This window comes from Pan paniscus, chromosome 3, assembly GCF_029289425.2.
Source record: "Pan paniscus chromosome 3, NHGRI_mPanPan1-v2.0_pri, whole genome shotgun sequence".
Lineage (NCBI taxonomy): Eukaryota > Metazoa > Chordata > Mammalia > Primates > Hominidae > Pan > Pan paniscus.
The window spans coordinates 21,231,538-21,246,827 of record NC_073252.2 but is presented as its reverse complement, the minus strand read 5'-3'; the positions used below and the strand labels follow the sequence as shown (position 1 = coordinate 21,246,827).

At 41.4% G+C, this 15,290-nt stretch overlaps 1 protein-coding gene across 6 annotated transcripts in view; it reads left to right on the top strand.

Annotated features, from left to right (window-relative positions):
• KCNIP4 (potassium voltage-gated channel interacting protein 4) overlaps positions 1-15,290 on the top strand; it is a 1,223,194-nt gene that overhangs the window by 954,122 nt on the left and 253,782 nt on the right. Inside the window, exon 1 of one of the 6 annotated variants that reach the window (XM_034959547.4) lies at positions 14,001-14,258. The exons of the other annotated variants lie outside the window; for them this stretch is intronic. Within the exon in view, the coding sequence (XP_034815438.1) occupies positions 14,147-14,258 (112 nt within the window). The 5' untranslated portion in view covers positions 14,001-14,146. Of the gene's footprint in view, positions 1-14,000; positions 14,259-15,290 lie in introns of those variants that run through there. 6 annotated transcript variants of the gene reach the window in all.

The following is a 15,290-nucleotide window of genomic DNA, read 5'->3' as shown; positions in this document are numbered from 1 at the left end:
CTGTCACTTCAATGATCTCCTTTATGTGGATGAATCCCAGATTATCTTCTCTCTCACTCTGGCCCTCTTCCCAAGGCCTAGCTCCACATTTTAGGTTATCAGCTTCACAGCTCTACCTGGATTACCTGATGGTTTCTCAAACACAACTTTATCAAAAATTCAATTATCTTCACCTCTCTACACGTTCCTGTTTTCAATTTCACCCGAGGTGACTTGAAGCAGCTGTATGGCCCTCCAAGAGTTTTCTTTGTCCTAAAAGGACCCCAGTCATTAGGAGCAGGTCCCTAGTGCTCTTTTGTACTTGGCAATAATAGATTGATCCAGACAATAACAGATTGATCCAACGGCATTCGTCTGACCTACATACAGAATCTTCCTCGTTGATGTTTGAAACTTGAAGATTGGGGGTTGGGTAGATGCCATGGTCAAGAACACCCAGAGAGAAGCATGCTAAGGGCAGCCCTCTCAGGTAGAGGTCAGCAAGCTCCTGCTGCAGGTCACCCACAGTGTCCTCTTTCCCAGCCCTTCCTAAGTCTTGGTTGTGCAGTTCTTTCTTCGTGTTAATGAGTTATCCCAGATTCCTTACAATACCTTTTAATTATTTCACTAGTCAGAGCCAGTGAAATGTTGAAGAATACGTCCAACATGTTTCACCATCAGTTAAGATCACCTTTGATACCTCCTGTCCTCAGCCTCTGAGGACATGTGAAGCCTCAGCCTTCACATACGCTACCATGCTCTGCTGGGTTCAGCTTTGCAGCTTTGCTGGTTTCTGTGTCCAGTCCCTTTCTGCCCACTGATAAGACATCTGGTATAGACCATTACAATAGCCTACTCACTGGTTTTCCTGTCTCTTGTTTCCTTTCTCTTTTCTTTCATGGTTGTGGTTGCTTTTATTTGCGCTATTACCAGATGAAACGGACCAGACACTGCCATGATCATGCCTGAAAACTGCCTGAAATGATCATTAAATCTTCCTCATTCCACTCTCTTATAGATATTTGCAGGTCTTTGTAGTTTTCCCCCCACCCTAGTCTAATGAATTATCCCTTGAACCCACTGCACTACTTAATAAAATTACTTGCCAGTCTCTGATTATGACTTTGCTGATGCAGTTCATGAGATTCAAATGCCTGCATGAGGAAAGAACCCTGTCTTATGCCATCATTCATTCAACAAATCATTATAGAAAGCCTGTAACTGACAACTTCTCTCCTAGTTCCTGGAGACAGTGAGATGAATGAGATTGGTAAAGGGCCCACATGTGAGGAGCATCTACACAAGTGGGATGAGATAGGAAATGAATGTGCTAAGAGGCATTTAAAAAAAAGAAGTTCAGGGAGGTTGGTGAGTGCTACGGAGAAAATTAAATAAAAAAACAGCAATTTGATCAAGAGTAACCAGGGAGTGGTGACAAAAACACAGAATCCTTCTGATAGTGTGGTCAGGAAAGGCCTCTCTGAGAAGACAGCATTTGAGCCTAGAAGTGAGTGGCAAGAAAGAGAAAAGAATAAGGAGACAGTCTAAGAAATAAGGGGACAATCTTGGGGTAAAGAACATCACATGGGGATCACAAAGTACAAAGACCAGTGGCAGGGATAGTCTTAGTTTATTTAATAAATCGAAAGACTATGTGGGCAGAGAACTGTGATGAGGAGGTGTGGGACAGGATTAAATTGGTCTGAATTGAGATCAAAGAGGACTCAAAACACAGCGAGGAGTTTGAATGTTATCCCGAATATAATGGACAGCTATGGAGGGACTGTAAGCAGGGAAATTATATGAAAGATACGCTCTTTAATCTGGCTGCTGTGTAAAAATAGACCTTAGGGGTGTGAGAGCGAAAGTAACAAAATTAGACAGGAGTTTGCTGAATGGTGGCTTGGGCCTAGGGCTATGTTAGCAGGGTTAGTGAGAATTGGTCAGATACAGAATGTACTTTGGAGGTGGAACCAATGGGATTTGTTGATTGGATTTAGTTAGGGTCTTGCATATTCTAGCATATAGCAGACATAAGTGTTGTTAATTGACTCATTAAAGGAATGATTGAGCTGCCACTCATGGTCAAGCTCAGACTCCATGCAACACTCCCTGACTAACATCAACCCTTCCACTTTCTTACTCCTCTCCTGCCCCTGAAATCCTACCACACTTTAAACGCATTTTCTCATGGACACTAATGTTTTTCCTTGGACTTAGTAACTTATGTGCATTCCTTCCCTTTTCTTCTGGGCTGTAAGCTTCCTCACACCCTTCATGCCCCACAGTCCCTTGCATATTTTGCATGGTACATAACCGGTGTCAACATTTTTTTGCACAAATGCAGTGAGGTGGAAATTATGCAAAGGTCAAAGTCCTCAGATAAAGAAGAGATTACTGAGTGATGGCATCGAAATCTGAGGATCTTGTCAAACAGATTAAGTATAATAGTACAGCTCAGTTAGTTTAGGCTCTGCCTTGCTTGGAAGCCAAGAACTAGCTGAGTGACTGAGAGTGGTTCTTTGAAACCAGAGAGGCAATGTGAGTGTGGCTTGTGCAAATGGGAACGGGTTCTCATAGCAGGACTGAGTTCCAGCTTCACTTACCAGCTTTGTAACAAGTGTCTTAACCATTCTGGATCACAGTTTATTTGTCAAATGGGCATAATAATCGAAATACCTCAGAGATGGCTACTAAAAAAATAATTACTTTTAGAAACACAGTGTTTGCTTTGTGCCTGCAATGAATGCTTTAACTACATTAACTCATTCATTGCCCCTGACAGCACTGTGAGATAGATGCTTTTATTACCCCCATTTTATAAGTCGCTGATATAAAGCACTTCCCACAGCACCCAACAGAGAAAAAGATCTCTATAAGACTAGAAAAGAAAAAAAATCTAAAATTGGCATGGAGCCAGAATGCCTGTTTTTAACCCTGTTTTGCAGCCATTTTTGATTTCAGGTCATGCAAACCTTTTTAGTCTCAGTTTTCTCATTTTAAAATAGCCTACGGTAAAGAACAAGTGAGAGAAAGCCTGGAAAAGTGTAAATATAGGTAAACTTACTCCAGGAAAATCATGAATAAAAGCAGACATTCAGAAGGGGTTAGAGCTGATTTTTAACTGAAATGTATAAGATGCAAGCACATTTAAAGGCAGTGTTAGGAGAAAGTGTCTTATGGCTCTTCAAAGGATAAAGCCCCTCATTTCCTAGAGTTTAATTGCTACCATGTCTTTGAAAGTCATGCTCTATGGCTTTCTCATGTTCAGAGCATTGCACACTTGAACTAAAAATGAAAAACTCAGTAGCTGAAGAGTTTAGTTCATTTTTGGTTTTATCCATCCTAAGAAGGCTGAATTAGCTAATGGGACTGATAACATGCGAATGCCTTTCTCTACTTATGCAGTAGTTTCTCCTCTCTTTTCTTTTGTAATCCTCTAGGACATTCTTTGCGGGAAGAACACATCCCAGTTCTGGGTACTGTAGGGTTCTATCCCTGTAACTCCTAGTTCATGTCTGGGCTTGCACCTAAAATGAAAGGAGAGTGTCCCTCGGTCTGATCATTAGTTTATACACTCTAAATTGTTTAGTGTTCCCTTTTTAATATTTTGAAATGTACATTCCTCAGAGTCCTTTCTCTGTGACAATTAGTTCAGAAATAGGAATGCTAATTAAAGCTGCCCTTTCCTTCTCAAAGACAAAGTTCTTTTTCTGTATGTTAAAAATAAAACACACACACTCATTCTCACACTCACATGCACTTACCTCAACTAGTTTGTTCCTAATAAAGTGGACTCTGTCTTCGTGAGCTTCGGTTTACGTTATCTTTTTTCTTCTTAAAGAGTGTTTCCTGTTAAAAATAACTAATATATTACATCTATATATTAGGCAGAATAAAAACCCCAAAGATGTCCATATCCTAAACCCAGGAATTGTGAAATAGTAAATTTGTGTTGTTTTGGGTTATGTGACACAAGGTAATCAGTATTGTAAATGAAATTAAGGTTGCTCATCAGATGACCCTAAAATAAGAATTGTATGGTTGATTATTTAGGTGGGCCCAATGTAATCACAAGGATAAAAGAAAGAGGGAGGTAGATGGGTCAGTGTCAGAGCAATGGAATGTGAGAAAGACTCAACTGGTCATTGCTGGCACTAACAATGGAAGGGACCACAAGCCAAGATAAGCAGGCAGCCTCTAGAAGCTGGAAAAGGCAAGAAAATTGATTCCCTCCTAGATCCTCCAATAGGAACGTGGTCCTGCCAACACCTTGATTTAAACCCAGTGAGAACCATTTCAAACTTCTGACTTCCAGAACCGTAACATAATAAATTTGTGTCAGTTTTAGCCACCAGGCTTGTGGTAATTTACTATAGCAGCAACGGGAAACAAATACAAACTGATTTCAGCATTATAGTAATGGATACAATAACAGAAAATAAGCAATCTCAGGCAGATAAGCTGCAACACTGACTGTGAGTTCTAGGAAAACTCATTCCCAGAAGAATGATTTCGTTTCCAGTTCTCTGGGCCTCTGTATTTGAAGCTGAGGTAGGGGAAACTTTTCTTCTTCCTCTACTTCTTTTAAGAAGGCTTAGTCCCTTTTGTCAAAGTGATTCATTGGGATGTGACCCCTAGCTTCACTGATTGCTGGGTTACAATGAATCTTGGAAGCTATTCATAGATGCTTCTGATTTAGGGAGCACTAGCAAGAGTTTGCATTCATGAACAGTAATATGGACACAGGTCGTATTAATCCTGGCCTTCATGACCAGTTCATATGTCTTCTCTTTCTCTGGAATTTTCCTGATCTTCTCACTATAAGAAATCTCTTCTATAGTGCATATTCCCTTTTTGCTTGTAACTTAGCTATTATATAGACATCTTCATACCCTGTTGCAGTGGAAAGAGAACTGGACTAATGGTCCAAAAACCAGGCTACACGTCTGGCTCCCAGTCCTGTGCCATGACCTCAGATAGCTAGCCCTTAGAGAGTGAAGGCCTACCATGACCCATGCCCTGCATTCTAGTAGGCATTCTCTAAACATTTATTCTGTGCTCTCTTTTTTTTTTTTTTTTTTTTTGAGATGGAGTCTCACTCTGTCACCCGCGCTGGAGTGCAGTGGCATGATCTCGGCTCACTGCAACCTCCACTCCCCAGGTTCAAGTGATTCTCCTGCCTCAGCCTCCAGAGTAGCTGGGATTACAGGTGCCCGCCACCGCGCCCAGCTGATTTTTGTATTTTTAGTAGAGACAGGGTTTCACCATGTTGGCCAGGCTGGTCTTGAACTACTGACCTCAGATGATCCACCTGCCTTGGCCCCCCAAATTGCTGGGATTACAGGCATGAGCCACCATGCTCGGCCTACTCTGTGCTTTCTTTGTTCATCATCCATTGAGAATGTTCAGGGCTCTAAGGTTGGTGCAAAGGGGATTTCCAAGTCATTGAGACTTCACCCATTCTAATCTCATAGATAAGGAAAATGATCCTGGTGATAATTGTATGTGGGGTGGGGGAGAGGCAGAAAGGGAGAGAGACAGGAGAAAGCACATGGAATTATTTGGGGAGGAGAGTTTTGGGAGCTATATGAAATATTCTTTCCGTATAATCTTGATATGGTTTGGCTGTGTTCCCACCCAAAATCTCATCTCGAATTGTAATCCCCATAATTTCCATAATCCCCACATGTCAAGGGCGGGACCAGGTGGAGGTAATTGGATCATAGAAGTGGTTTCCCCATGCTGTCCTCATGATAGTGACTGAGTTCTCATGAAATGTGATGGTTTTATAAGTGTCCGACATTTCCCCTGCTTGCACCCACTCCATCCTGCCACCCTGTGAAGAAAGTGCCTGCTTCTCCTTTGCCCTCTGCCATAATTATAAATTTCCTGAGGCCATGGGAATTTCCCCAGCAATGAGGAAGTGTGAGTCAGGTAAACCTCTTTCCTTCATAAATTACACCAGTCTCAAGTATTTCTTCATAGTAGTATGAGAACAAACTAACACAGTCTCTACAACTCCTATACAACAAAATATGCTAAAAATATTCATTCAGTTTCTCTTCAGAATTGGAAAGCATTTAAGCCAAAGCCTGCTGGGTTCTGTTTCCCAAGTACTGTTGTGGTGCAAGAAATGAGCTTACGCAGCTCTGAGAACACCCAAGTCAGTCTCTGGGAATCTCGTGCCCAAGAACTGGGAGGATCAAGCTGATGAAGTGGTATATCTATGGCAGCAAGGCCCTGGCCCAAATGAGCAGGAAGGTATGACAGGGCCTAGGAACAGACCTAGAAGTAGGACCAAGGCCCAGCCATGGCTACATCCATGGAGATGCCATTTGTCATATTTTTAAAACCACTTGTTCCATTTCCAAGGTCATCTGAAGCTGTGGCTGAGAAAATGAAGCTGATGAGATATTCTGTATTTCTAGTTATAAGAGACCCATAGACTGGTGGACCACGGAGGTAGGATTAATTGAAGGAGAAATAGCCCCTTGATCGGCCCCTTCCTGGAGCCCTCTTTTATTCATTTTAGATCACGTCTCCCTGGCCATCTATGAGAATCTCACAAACAGAACACAGGCCCCATTCATCTATGTATCCTCAGATTTCTCAGTGCCTGGGGTAAAGAATTGCCTGTTTCTTCTCTTTCTCATTTCTCCCTCTCCCTTTTCTTCCTCTCTTCTCCCTTCCCTTCATCTTTTCTCCTTCCTCTCACCTCTATCCCGAGCTCCTTCCCTCATCTCATTTGTGTTTTCATTGCTCTCTTAACCTTGTTCCCAGGAAAGAACTTGTTACTGAATATTTACACTTCAGTATGAGGTTAAGGTCACATCCTACTTTTCTGAAGGTCATTCGCATTTTAAATCTTGTGTCTCTTTGTGTTATGGGGCCACAGTAAAAAATAAAATAAAACAAAACAAAAATGATGACTTTGACACATACTTCCCCTCCGATGTAAGAACCCTGGCTCTTGAGTGAGAATTCTTGAAGTCAAGTCCCAGCTCCTCAACTGCTAACACTGTAGTTTTGGGCAAGTTACTTAAGCTTTTGCATCTCAGCATTCTGATCTATATAATGGGGTTAATGATTAGTTATTCTATTGAGATATTGCCACAACTCAATGAGACAGTTTATGTAATGCACACAGCACACTGCGTGTCACGTGGTAGGAATTCAATATTATTGTACTACCAACTATAATATATAAAAGGGATAATGATCATTATTATCCTGGAGAATCACGGCCTTAAAGCCAGCCCAGTGTGGTGGGATGTGACAGACACTTATTACAGAGAGATTACATCAAAAGGGATATGACAGGAGAGCCACAAATTGCATACTGGATTAAATGGGTAAACCCAGGAACTCATTCAGGTTAGGCCACAAAGGCTGGGAAAAAGAAATTATGGCAAAAATGTCATAAATCCTACTAAGGAAAGCTTATATTCTAATGCAAGTTTTCTGGTTGGACTTCCAAATAGTCTACTCATTTGTTTATGTGAAGATTACATACTATACATGCTTTGATCATAAGATTCATGAGAACTATTTTCAAGATACATTAGTGCAATATTGCTGGAAGTGTCTTAGGATGGAAGGTAGTTTTTTCCCTCAGCTTTCTATTTGAAAATCCAATCGACCTTGTGGATTCAATAGGGCATTCAAAACAGAAGGCTGTTGTGCTTAATAGTTTAATGGACATCCATATACATATTTTAAAGGAGTCCATTCAAGACACATTTACTAACCTTTCAGAATGAGCCTTCAGCTAAGTGAAACTGCTTGAGTCTGATCATGTTTGAGCAGAAAGTTCATCTGGAGAACATTTAGGAATTTTCAAAGTAATTGAGAAACCCCAAGATAGAAAGGCTTGATATACTTTAATGTGGAGGTGATGTTGAGGGTAGAGTAGAGGGCACCTGAGGGTAAATAACTTTCATCATTTTGGTGAGAAAATCTTACAGTGTGAAGAGACATGAAGGGTCATACACCGACCTTGTCTTTGTTACTTGCCCCATCAAGTCCTGATGTTAAGTGGCATCTTTCACCAACTATCCAATCTCATTTTTCTCGCCTGGCTTGGAGGTCTCAATCTGGCTTTATCACTGTCGTGAATGCTGTCTTTTGTTTTGTTTTTGTTTTGTTTTTGAGACAGGGTCTCATTCTGTTGCCCAGGCTGGAGTGCAGTGGCACGGGCAGCCTCTGCCTCTCAGGTTCAAACAATCCTCCCACCTCAGCTCCCCAAGTAGCTGAGACTACAGGCCCATGTCACCATGCCCAGCTAACTTTTGTAATTTTTGTAGAGATAGGGTTTCTCCATGTTGCCCAGGCTGGTCTTGAACTTGTGAACTCAAGCGATCTACCCACTTCAACCTCCCAAAGTGCTAGGATTACAGGCATGAGTCACAGTGCCTGGCCAATGCTGTCTTTGTGTGTGCCCATTTATGTTCCTGGGAAAGTCACTGCTCCTCTCCAAACTCATTTTCAATGACCTAGATTAGGTTTCTCTCTTCAATGCAACCTTCCGGATGATGCCAACCATCCTGATGTCTTGCTTCTCTTAGCTCCTATTGACTGAGAGAAGAAATTTTCCTTCTAGAACTTTGCTTCTTTTTAACTTTTCAGTGTATCATCTTGATTTTTCCTATACTAAGCAAATCAAGGATTATGTAAAGCTAGAGGATTCGAAGCCACCTGTGTCCACTTCCAAGTCCCTGACCTTAAACAAGCCAACTCTGCTCTCTATACCTCCTTTTTATGCATTTGTAAATTTAAAAAATATATATTATCTCTAAATGATTTCTAAAGATTGTATGAATATGGATGCAGGGGTGAAAAAAACTTTCTCTGTTCCTTCTTAGATTTAGTAGTTGGACCCTGTCAATTAAACTGACAAAGGACAGATTGATGGGAAAAATAGATTAATAGAGTTTATTTACACGTGCAGTGCACATATACATGTGAGAACTCAATGAAGAGTAACTCAAAGGGGTGCTTAGAATTGGGGACTTATATAATCATCCTAACAAAGGGTGATAACTTGTGAAGTGACAAGACAAAGAAAAAAGTATTTGGGCTTCTAGGGTGGTAAATTGTGGAAAGAAAAATATACAGGGGAAACTAATGGAATATAAGGCTTATTTGTAAGGTTTCTTACACAAATCCCACTGGTGCCAACTTTCTGCCCAGTGATTATAGTTGTTTCATCCTTCTCATACAGGAGAGCAGAAGGGAATACTTTACAAAGAGAAATTTACACATCTATCCCCTGCCTTGAGGCAGAGAGGGGGAAGGTAGAGAGTTTTTCCTGAGTCTCTTATTTCAGTAGCCTTCAATCGAAAATAACCCTTATGCCAAAGGACATATTTTGGAGTAACATTTTCTGATTCCCTTCATAGGCTAATAATCTTACATTTAAATTTGACTTAACTAGTTTCTATATACATTGTGATTCTATGTATTTGAAGAGAGAACAGGTAGATTGTAAATATATCGAATTTTAACGTTTTTCTCAATCTTGCTACACTTATTTTTGCATTTATTATAATGTCAACAAACAGTATGAAGAATATTTCTTAACCGAGACTATCACGTGGTGAAATTTCAAACTGAAGCTATAAAAAACAAGGAAAAATGATCAATTTCAGGTTTTAGATAAATCATCCCATTTGAGATTATTTAAAGGATCACAATGGATTGGGGCAAGGAAATGTAAAGTCTACTGACCCTCTCTCTTTAACAGACTGGTCAATTGATTTGGACATGCCTCCTTGGAGTGAGTTTTTACTTTCCTAAGAGTTTCTGTCAATACTTTCCTTTCGAAGTCTCTCAACCAGTTAAAGGGCCCCAGTTAAAGAACCATTCAACATGGTGCAGAGGGGCCTGAGAGTGAGGTGGTGAATGATAAAGAAGGCAGAACCTGGTACCGAGTATACCCACATTCAAATCCCAGTTCTACCAAGTGCCATCTATGAGGCTTCAGGCAAGTGGATTAACATTTGAAAGCCTGAATTTTCTCCTTGAAACCAAATTATTTCAGGGAACTATAAAAGGATTAAATTAGTTAATATCAATAATTTTTTTTTTTTTTGAGATGGAGTCTCACCGTGTTGCCCAGGCTGGAGTGCAGTGGTGCGATCTTGGCTCACTGCAAGCTCCGCCTCCCGGGTTCACGAGGTACTCCTGCCTCAGCCTCCCGAATAGCTGGGACTACAGGCGCCCACCACCACGCCTGGCTAATTTTTTTTGGATTTTTAGTAGAGACGGGGTTTCACCGTGTTAGCCAGGATGGTCTCAATCTCCTGACCTCGTGATCAGGCCGCCTCGGCCTCCCAAAATGCTGGGATTACAGGCGTGAGCCACCGCGCCCGGCCAATATCTATAAATATTTTAGAGTAGTGCCTGACACTTAAAAGTTCTCCATAAATGTTGGTAGCTACTATTTTTGGAGTAACTCAGGTATAAATCCTGGTTATGTCCCTTGTTGAATGTAATTTTGTGAAAATAAATTAATCCCAATGCGCCTTAGTTTTTATTCTTCTTTGAAATAGTGATAATAACACCTAACCTATTGATTTGGGGTGAGCTAAAACTAATTTATACATGTAAACTACATAGTATGGTGCCTGGCTTAGAATCAATGGGTAAAAGCCTTTAGTGTACCTTTGGTATTCCCTTCCTTTGGTATGAAAGACAGACCTCTGCTGGACGACTCATTACGATGTAAAGAAAGGGGTGAGTCAGTGAATGAGGGAGAAAGCCAGGATGTTTTAATATAACAAACTGGGTTGGGGCGAGCAAATTACTGCAGTAAAATGGTTGAGCCATGATCTGGAGTTACTTTTTTAAATTTTTAAACATTAAAAATAGAGGTAGAGTCTCACTGTGTTCCCCAGACTGGCCTCAAACTCCTGAGTTCAAGTTATCCTCCCACCGAAGCCTCCCAAAGCGCTATGCAGGCAACTCTTCTTTCCAAGAGTGGCGCTAGATAAACATCATTCCCCAGATGTCCCCTGCTTCCCTAGACTTTTTAGATGAAGCAGGAAACTCCTCTTATGGTGCTGTTGCCTTACAAAATCTCACAGCTCGGGGTGCATGTGAAAGAGCCCCCGCATACTTGGGAGCCAGCAGATTCAATCCGGTAGCCACAGCTGACAGACAGAGCTCAGAAAACATGTGGTGAATGTAACTAATGCAGATAGGAAAGGGCTGGACCTCCAATCAGCTGGCACATTCTAAGTAGAGAATGCTATTGTCCTGAAGGGAAATTCTATCTGAAACCAACAAAATCATATTCATGGGACTTTATGTGAATTTCAAAAAGGATAGGAATTTCATTCCTGGAAAATGAGATGTGGCAATTTTAAAATACTTTACCAACTCTCTAAACTAAGAGATCAATTGGCAAATATTTGCTGATAGAAATAAAGGGAAAAGCGTGAATTTGGAAGCCAGGCAAAGCAATGATTGAATTCTGGGTTTTCTAACCATGTGATCCCCTCTCAGCACTTTAGTTGTTTTCAACTACAATATGGTATGATGTAGGATTAAAAGACATGTTTACATTTAACTCGACCTAATTAATTTCTGTAATTTTTTTTTTAACTTTTGACTTTCTGTAGCTAAACGTTGGTGGAAATTTCAGAAAATGGTTACCTAAAATATTTTTTTTCCTACTAATTACTAAAACCTGCTTCCCCTCCACAGGCTTGCTGATATAATGGAGAAGAAAATGTTTGGATGGATGGGTGACTGGGCAGATGGATACAAGGATATCTCTTATAAATATGTTATTCAAAATGAAAAGCACCTTTGGCAGGACCAACTTATTTCTAGGACTCAAGGGAAAGAAACCACACTGTGGGTTGAGATGATCAGCAGGTCTTCATGGGAAAAATGCTGAAACTAGACCTTGGAGCAGGGGTGGCAGGACCAGGGAAAAGCAAAGTCGTTTCATCCAAGGAGAACTTGCAGAGCCTCTAACGAGTTGGAACTTCCGTCATAACCCCACAACTACCATATGTGAGCAGGGGACCCCAGGGACTGGGCTCAACTCCCCGCAGACTTAGTTAATTCTTACATCAACCATGAGAAGGGGGCAGTAGCATTCCCATTTTAAACTGAGATTCAGAGACGGAGTGTATTCTTCGAGGTCATGGAGCAAGCAAGGGTAAGGCTAGGATTGTACCCAGGTCTATCAACCTCAAAACTTGAGCATGGTATACTATAATACTTCTAGTAATGATTCAGGTTACCATTATGGACAGTTACCGCCTTTATAAAGTCTCATTCCTGATACCACTAAACCCTTTCCCAATTAGAGTTGACTTTCCCTCCTTGTTTTCCCACTGTACCACGCAGACATCTGTTCAAGTGTTGGTGTATTTATTGGTCACATTTTACTTCATGCCTGCCTCCTCATTAAACTATAAGCCCCCAAAAGACAGAGCTGAGTATTCATCATTTGATCATTCATGTACCATTTATAGCTCATAGTAGCAGCTTAATAAATGCTAATGAATAACTGAATGAATGAAAGCCTGTTGCCTTCCAGTCACTATGCCTACTGCTTGGCAAGTCAGTTAACCTCTTCATGCTTTGTTTTCCTTACCTACAAAGTTAAAATGATTAGAATTAACTTATAATCTACCACTTATGTGGTAGATTAACTTATCTATCACATAGAGATGTAGGGATAAGTAAGTTGTTGAAAAGTCACTACAATATTGATGAGCACATAGTAAATGCTTAGTACATGTTAACTATTATTGTGATCACATTTAATTCCCATAATTCCCTTTAAATGGAGAACTTTAAATGAAGTATTATGATCTTGACTGCATAGAATAGGACCTGTTATTAGAGTGGTTAAGTGTCTTGCACAAGATCACATAGCAAGAAAGAAGCAGAACTTGCAAATGACCCTGGGGGTCTGAGATATTACTCACAAACCCTTAAATTTCCAGTTCATATACAGGGTCCCTGTTGATTCTCTTCATCTCCATGTTTAGGTTGGGCTTCAGTAGACTGGAGATAACCAACAAAGTGATTCAGCCAGTGTGGTCCTGGCACAGCACAGGGTCTGTTTGGAGTGGTTTGGACTAGCACACCTGATGGCATTTTGCGATGGTGCTGTCTTCACTTCCCAGTTGATAAGAGTCACCTGGGCTTCTTACTTAATAACACACACTCCAGGCTCCTCTAATGAGCGTGGTTTTAACAAACAACCCCAGGTTGTTTTTATCATCAGGGAAGTTTGTGGAACTTTGAGAAAGGCTGAGGCCAGACTTTAAAGGACGATGGTGGTACACACCTTCCAGGGGGCAGTTATGAACATCTTAGTTGTTACCGGGTACTGCTCCGCCACGCCCTCCGTCCACCTTTGTAAATATAATATAAGGACTAAATCAATCTCCCTGATAATGCGCCCGACGTGACAGCGGAGACCAGAACAAGGAGTGGCGTGGCGGGGGAGGCTCAGGTGTTCTGGTTTGACAAAGTCATTGAATCACGGAGCTTTGCTCCTGCACTTTTCTCCCTGGAAAAGCTACTTCTAGACTTCCACGGGGACTTTCAGGAAGGGCCTGTAGGCACCAGCCACCAGAACTGATTGTTTCCTAGCATTCAGAGAGGGGGCTGAGCTGTCTGCCAGAGGCGGCTCTGGGAGGAGAGAGCAGCAGCTTTGGCAAAAAGGGGCCATTCGCAAGCTTCTCAGGCAGAAAACTAGCGCGCAGACAGATCTGCCCAGCCTCGCGTCCTCAGCGAGGGAAGCGCGCGGTGTTCTCCTGGGCAAGTTTCCTAGGAGTGTCCCTTCTCGCCACGGACACTGCAAAGTCTCCAGTTCTCCGACAGACGTTTCCCTCGCAGCTCTGAAGTCGAAGTACTCGCCCGCTGGCTGCAGCATAGAGTGGGGAGGTCCGTGCGCTGTGGTAGCAGGGGGGAGCCCCGCCAGCCAAATGCCAGGATCAGCATGAGAAGCTGGACTTTAGCCCAGGTCTGTCCTCACCCCGGGGGGCCGCCGGCTTTGCAGGGTGCGTCTGCCAGGAGCTGCTCACTTTTTCCCCTTGCAAGTCTTTGTTCCAAGCCTGACGTTGCTACGATTCTGTAATTAACTCCCTCCACTCCAAAGGGGTCTGGAGGCTGGGATGCTCTGCCAGCTCAGAGGATGTTGACTCTGGAGTGGGAGTCCGAAGGACTGCAAACAGTGGGTATTGTTGTGATTATATGTGCATCTCTGAAGCTGCTTCATTTGCTGGGACTGATTGATTTTTCGGAAGGTAAAGTGCTCGCTCCAGTCTGTGCTGTTGGGCAGGTCTGGTTTAGAAGTAGATACAGATGCTGCAGAAGTTAAGAAGCCTTAATACTCAAAGTAAAAGTTTTAAAATATGCATGTTTGGCATAGAGCATCCTAGTGGCTGGACAGTTCATTTTGGTTTATCTAGATATTTGATATTAGAAGGGAAGGGATATTGTACCATTATCTTTCTATTTGAAATCTACTTGGGTTTAGTATTTTGTGGGTTAAATATTTTTCTAAGGTGGGGAGTTAGGACTCTCTCCTATGGGGTGATAATACGGGTTGGTATTTGGTTGTCAAGTTCATGTTGGTTACCACACCTTAATGTCATTAGTGATTTCATCCTATGAAAGAGTATCTTGATTTGTGAAGAGAATATCTGTGTGTGCCTCATTAGTTAGGAGGTGTGGGGGTGAACCCGGGTGGTTTATTATGATATAAAATGGGTAAGCTTTTGATATGAAATTGAGTTAATGGGTGCTCAGCAAAAAATGTGCTTTGAACATTTGATTTGCAAGTGTTTCATTTGCATTCCCCAGTGAGTCTCATTGCTCATGTGTGTCCTGAGTAGGAACTCATACACACGAGACAGGACTGTTGCTATCAATAAAAATTAGATCCATCTAACATAAATTTTACTCTTGCTATCCAAAATGAATTTTGTTATTCAAAGATTGGAGTTTTAAAAAGTTAATTAACTTTGCTTTAACTATTTGAATGTATATGTATGTATCAAACACACACACATATTGTTTATGAAATAATGCTTTTACTAAAATAATAGCCCTTGAATCATTTAAACCTAAATCATTTGATATCAATTCTACATGCAATTTCTTCTTTCTTCCTAAGTGACAGAATGGCGTCTGTGAGATACTTGCTAATATTTCTTCCAGAAATGGATATGATCTTTTATTGCCAAGTTATGAATATTTACCTCTCACATTGTGTTTAATGTGGGGAGATGGAAATATTTAAACTTGCCTATGCTTTCTGTAATCTTTCTAACTAT